The sequence below is a fragment of the Vespa mandarinia genome, chromosome 1 (assembly GCF_050613455.1).
Source record: "Vespa mandarinia isolate Hongniang chromosome 1, ASM5061345v1, whole genome shotgun sequence".
NCBI lineage: Eukaryota > Metazoa > Arthropoda > Insecta > Hymenoptera > Vespidae > Vespa > Vespa mandarinia.
In genome coordinates, this window is record NC_140810.1 from 4,055,001 (window position 1) to 4,060,771 (window position 5,771).

At 28.5% G+C, this 5,771-nt stretch overlaps 2 protein-coding genes across 2 annotated transcripts; one reads left to right on the forward strand and one right to left on the reverse strand.

Annotated features, from left to right (window-relative positions):
- The first annotated feature begins 699 nt into the window (after window positions 1–699).
- On the forward strand, window positions 700–2,061 carry LOC118444859 (chymotrypsin-1-like). The gene is made up of 4 exons (XM_085658659.1): window positions 700–775; window positions 1,003–1,319; window positions 1,449–1,697; window positions 1,794–2,061. Exons 1-4 carry the CDS (start codon window positions 721–723, stop codon window positions 1,935–1,937), a joined length of 765 nt encoding a protein of 254 aa, XP_085514785.1. The 5' UTR covers window positions 700–720; the 3' UTR covers window positions 1,938–2,061.
- A 956-nt stretch (window positions 2,062–3,017) lies between these two features.
- Window positions 3,018–4,435, reverse strand: LOC118444860 (chymotrypsin-1-like). Its single transcript, XM_035873564.2, has 4 exons — window positions 4,323–4,435; window positions 3,878–4,185; window positions 3,326–3,580; window positions 3,018–3,242 (listed from the first exon to the last, which is right to left on the reverse strand). Exons 1-4 carry the CDS (start codon window positions 4,378–4,380, stop codon window positions 3,099–3,101), a joined length of 765 nt encoding a protein of 254 aa, XP_035729457.1. The 5' UTR covers window positions 4,381–4,435; the 3' UTR covers window positions 3,018–3,098.
- Between the last annotated feature and the right edge of the window lie 1,336 nt (window positions 4,436–5,771).

Genomic DNA, 5,771 nt, shown 5'->3' on the forward strand with positions numbered 1-5,771 from the left:
GACGCCATTAATTAAGACTTTAGTTTTCTTTCCTTTTGGATAACTCGATCGATCGATAGTACGAGACTAAATTGCGTCACGTATAATTTTTAATAAAATTTAATACAAAAAAAAATGTATAAATAAACATGGGAAGATTTTTAAATCTAATATGATTTGCGATAATTTCTTTCTATAACAGTATTTCTTTCTTTTATTCTCAGATAGATTATCAAATATCGAATGAAAGTAAAATTAAATACATAAAAAAGATCTATCGAAAATGTAAGATTGTGAAAATGAAATCGATAGTATAAACAAATATATAATTGTCGAATTCTCGCGTATCAATGATTTCTATGACATCATTTTGATTTATCTCACGATTAAACTCTTGTGCAAAAATTGAATTAATAATAATAAATTGAATTAATAACAAAAATCAGTGAAGCTGATATCACCTAAAAATTCAATAATTTCTGATTTTATTCCTTTTTAATGCGGATAATTGGGCTTTTTATAATCTATAATACCTAATCAATGATAACAAAGATTAAAATAACGATAACGCACGTATTCCCTTTTATGGATTTGTTTGTTTTAGGAAAGAAAAGCAGCTGCAAATCAAGGACGATGATAAGTACCAATTTACAAGTATGTATTTATTCAAGTATATATATATATATATAAGAGGAGATTCTTTTTCATTCCATTCATTGTCAAATCATTGGAACTGTCAGCATGGATTTTAGAATGTCATATCTGGCTCTTTTCGTGCTTGGTGTTCTTGCTAGAGGTAAAAGAAAAGAAAAGAAAAGAAAAAAGAAAAAAAAAAATAAAAAGGAAAAGAAGAAAGTTCGAATTAAGAGAAGAGTAGAAATTTCATTTCAAGAATAATGTTTCACGATGAATTGTATCATAATTATTTAATACTGTATTATCGTCATTTTTTTTTTTTTTTTTTTTTTTTCTTGAAATACCTCAACGTTGATCATCATTGAAAATTTTCATTTGTTTATTTAGAAGCATGCGCCGAAGCACCCGAACGTATAGTAGGAGGCAGTCGTGCAGCTATTGGTGAATTTCCCTATCAAGTTTCCCTCAGAGTGAATGGAAATCACATATGCGGTGGAAGTATCGTTTCTTCGAGACACATCGTTACTGCAGCTCATTGTGTTAATAATTGGGTTAATATTCCCAATCCTTACTATACCATTGTATCTGGAACTATTTATCTTGGTAATAGTGGTCAAACTCACAATATCGCATCTGTTAGTGTCCATCCCAGATACATAGGTACATCGCAAACCTCTTGGATCAACGACGTAGCTGTTCTTGGGGTAAGTACGAATTATTTATTAAAAGAATTCATCGACGCTTAACATTTTTTTCTTTTGATAATATATTAAGCAAACGGTTTTTTCTTTTTAATAATTTTTTTTTTTTTTAACAATAATTTATCTTTGCAGCTTGAAGAACCTATAAATTTCAACATCTATCAGAGGCCTATTCCATTGCTCGATACGGAAATACCAGACAATAGTTTACTTCATTTGAGTGGATGGGGTAAAATTTATGCGAACGGTCCAATTTCTAATGTATTATTAAAGGCCGACATGTATTCTACAAATAATAATGTTTGCCAAAAACAACACTCGCTAACGATCTATCAAAGTCATATTTGTGCACTTAATCACAAAGGAATTGGTGCTTGCCAGGTGAGGAAAATTCATTCAAGTAATCAAAATCGACATTTTTTAATTGTAAAATTGATAATTATTAACACTTGTCTTTTTTTTTTTTTTTATTCACAGGGTGACAGTGGTGGCCCGCTTACATACAACGGCCATCTCGCTGGTATTGTTTCTTGGGTTATTCCTTGTGCTGTCGGAGTACCTGATGTCTTTACCAAAGTCTCGTCTCACGTCACCTTTATTAGAAATGCTATGCTAAATTAATAAACCGTTTAATTTTGAAATTTAACAATTTTTTTTGTCAAATTTCTTATTTATAATAATTTTTATCCTGAATTTCTCAAACATATTCGTGAGAAAAAAAGGATTCAATGATTGATCATGTCGACTTGGAATAGTGTTACATATTTTCTCGAGATACTTGTAAATTTTTTGGCAAATATTATTAAATAAATAAAAAGAATAAATATATATATATATATATATATATATATATATATATATATATGTATATATATATATATCTATTGAAAAAGTGATTTTTATTTTTATTGAGTACGATAATGTAATAATACAAAGTAAGTAAATACAATAAAAGCGTTAATTATATTATAATATACATATATGACAAGTATTATAAATTTGATGAAAAATACACAGATTAGAAATATTCGATTGAATGTTGTCAAATATTATCAACTTAGAATATTTCAATTAGTTTTGATCTGTCTATCGATTCATTTAGAATGTAGACATAAGAATTACGGATATTTTTATCTGTAATTATATGCAGATTAATTAAGTATCAATACGAACACTTTTGAGATAACACGCTTATCGTCGATATGTGTATAGTTTTCATATAATTTCTGATTATTCAAATAAAGCTGTTTCGATCGAATTTAATATTTACTCTTATTATTTGTTGATGTATAAAGAATATATTAACAAATGAATAATCGAGAACTAACGCAGTTTCTTTTTCTTTTTCTTTTTTTTTTTTTAAATCGAAACGAATGTGACATTAAACGATACATTATTAATCATTATTATCACTTCTAATATTATTTCTTTTTAATTATATTTAATGACAATTCAATCATTAATATTAAATAATTATTTAAATAAATGGCAATTCGATAATTAATATCAAATAATTATTTTAAGAAGTTTAAAAGTTTTAAATATTTAAAAAAATTTATTTTAAGAAATATTATAAATGCAATTATACCGAATTATCAATGTAATTTGTACTATCGATTTAGATAAAGATAGGAAAAGAAAGTACTATGAGAGATATCAAAAATATTAAATAAGGTCGAAGAAAAGGATTAAACGTATCGATGAAAATATTTATTGAACATGTAATCATAAAAATAAATCGTAGAATCATCAGTTTGTTCGTAAAAGGGTATTAAATTCAATTTAACGAGACAAGGCATCTAAGATAAAGCTAAGATGACTGTAAACGTTAGTAAAGATGTCAGGGATTCCTTGGGCGCAAGGTATTCCACCGGAGACGACACCGATTATATAATTATTGTAGGCTAATGGACTGCCACTGTCACCCTAAAGATAATAAATATTCGATTAAAATTTAATAATTAAGAATGAAACGTTTCAATGTAATTCGATGAATTATCAATACTTACTGAACACGTGCCAACGTTCCTTTGAACCAGAGTACAGATTTGATTCGAATGGATAACTATGTCTTTGAAAAAGCGCTGACATTCCTTTTGAGACAATAATTTGAGTTTCAATGTTCTAAGTAAAGGAGAGATATTCCTTGGTGGTGAAGATGTTGCACCCCAAGCACCGATCAAAGCCTGAACGTTAACTGGTGGCATTGTGTTTGGAAGAGCAATAGGTTTTACACGATCATTGAATTGAATTGCGCTGGAAAGCTATAAGAAATAGAAATAAATGATTTTTAAATATTAAAAATTCGAAGGGAGAATGAGAGAAGAAAAGAAATCGAGAAAGAATGAATGAGAAAGCGAAAGAAAATTTTTTAAGAATAATCCATATGTACGATATTTTCTAAATATAAAGTATTAAGAAAGATCTTTTATATTTATATCATAAATTTCTATGGATTAAATAAAACAAATTATTACGTCAAGTATGTTTTAAAACGTGAAAGAGATATCGATATAGAAATATTCAATTCTGTTCGAGTTCAAATTCATTATTAAACTCACCTTGATTACACCGATGTCATTTACCCAAGCTTTATCGGAGTCATAGTCAGGATGAGCGACGTATAATTTTGGTTTGTAAAGTTGACCGCCAGAGTAAAGATTATTCGTACCAGTAACAATGGTTACCTCACCAGGTTTTTTGCTTAATAAAGGTACAATACAATGAGCGGCGGTAAGGATATGATATTCATCAATGATAGCACCACCACAGTGTAAATAATTATTCAATCTTATGGATACCAAGTATGGAAATTCGTTATCTTTAGCGAGTGAAGCGCCGACTAAAGCTTCAGGTGCCTCACCGTGTACTGATGGACAAAAGTATGTTTCATTAGAAAAAAGAATTTTTAAATTTGTGTTAAAATTACAAAAAGAAAAAGGAAAAGAAAATATATATATATATATATTTTTTTTTTCTTCTTCTAAATCTTTCTTGATCACTTACCAGCGCCGATGGCAGCTGCCAAAAGGCAAATAACGATTGGAAAATTTCTACGTGCCATTTTTACATTAGTTTTTATTTTTTCTTTGAACGATCGATGGATCTTTCTATCAAAATCTTTCGATACAATAAGTCGAGTCGATGTTTGAAACAAATTTATATACGAATACGGTGTTTATTTAATGTTTTCATTAACAGCTGCGAATACTCTTCGATTTGAGATATTGCGTGAAATGTAGATTAAAATACAATTTCGATGACGTTTTTCCAATAATCAATATTTACGTATCCCGTTAATTAATTCATATGTGAAAGTTGCAACTATCGATCATTATGATTTAACGCATTTATTTTTTTATTTTCAATAAATAAATTTGTAAATCGGATTTTCGAGAAGATTATTTTCGATCTAAACAATTCTAATTTTTATTCGAGTACGTATCTTCTTATAAAAGATAATTATCACGTCATATACATTCACGTTGCACAATGAACTGGTACCTTTATTATTATTATTATTATTATTATTATTATTATTATTATTATTATTATTATTATTATTATTATTATCATTATTATTATTATTATCATTATCATTATCATTATCATTATCATTATCATTATGATTATCTGCTTAGCATATCAATTTCAAGAACCCGATTTGAAATGTCGAAATCATCTTTTATAGCTCGAGCAATGATGCAGCCTCGAAAGTATAGTTAATGAGAATTTCAAGAAGAAGAAAAAGATGAAGAAGAAGAAGAAAAAGAAGAAGAAAAAGAAGTAGAACAAGAAGAAAAAATAAGTAGAAGTATGATGACCTTCCCGACCCCCCACGAAATCTTTTGCAACTAACGCGGATGTTATCGAACGCATGCGAATCCTTGTAGTAAAATTCGAACATTTTGGAATATCTGATCGTCGTCTTCTTGTTCGTTACGTAAGTATAAAATTAAATGCCTAAGTGACTATAAAATCCTTCTCCGTCTTTCTCTCAGATTAATTGATCCATATTAATACATTAGGATTCAATAAAAAAAAGATTGACTACCAAAGCCAATATAAATACATTCGAAAGTAGTCCTTTACGTAATACTCATAGAACAAGTAAATACATTAACATTTAATGTGATCGTGCGTTCGATCGACAATCGTTTTACAGATAAGTATATAGAAGTATACATATGTGGTTACATAGTTATACTCCTTTGGTAGATCGTAGATCGTTACGTAAAGCTACAGTTGTGATAAATGAAATCAACGAATTCGTGCTCTTAGAATTCTGTTTGTATAAACGGAGATGAATACTCATGAAAGATTCTCTTTAGCTGTCGAGTTCTTAAATGTCACGTAGAAATTTAGATCTCTTGAAATTGACTATCGAAGATGAGATCTGAGATAGTAAGAACGTTAAGTATTACTTTGGCGAGAAGAATTTACGAACATTAAAAG

Excerpts from the sequence above, each read along its gene's own strand:
- LOC118444859 (XM_085658659.1), top strand. The coding sequence starts at position 721 with ATGGATTTTAGAATGTCATATCTGGCTCTTTTCGTGCTTGGTGTTCTT. Across the intron at positions 1,320-1,448 it reads ACGACGTAGCTGTTCTTGGG|CTTGAAGAACCTATAAATTT; the intron begins GTAAGTACGAAT and ends TTATCTTTGCAG. Across the intron at positions 1,698-1,793 it reads AAGGAATTGGTGCTTGCCAG|GGTGACAGTGGTGGCCCGCT; the intron begins GTGAGGAAAATT and ends TTTTATTCACAG.
- LOC118444860 (XM_035873564.2), bottom strand. The coding sequence starts at position 4,380 with ATGGCACGTAGAAATTTTCCAATCGTTATTTGCCTTTTGGCAGCTGCC. Across the intron at positions 4,186-4,322 it reads GGCAGCTGCCATCGGCGCTG|TACACGGTGAGGCACCTGAA; the intron begins GTAAGTGATCAA and ends TTTGTCCATCAG. Across the intron at positions 3,243-3,325 it reads GGAACGTTGGCACGTGTTCA|GGTGACAGTGGCAGTCCATT; the intron begins GTAAGTATTGAT and ends TATTATCTTTAG.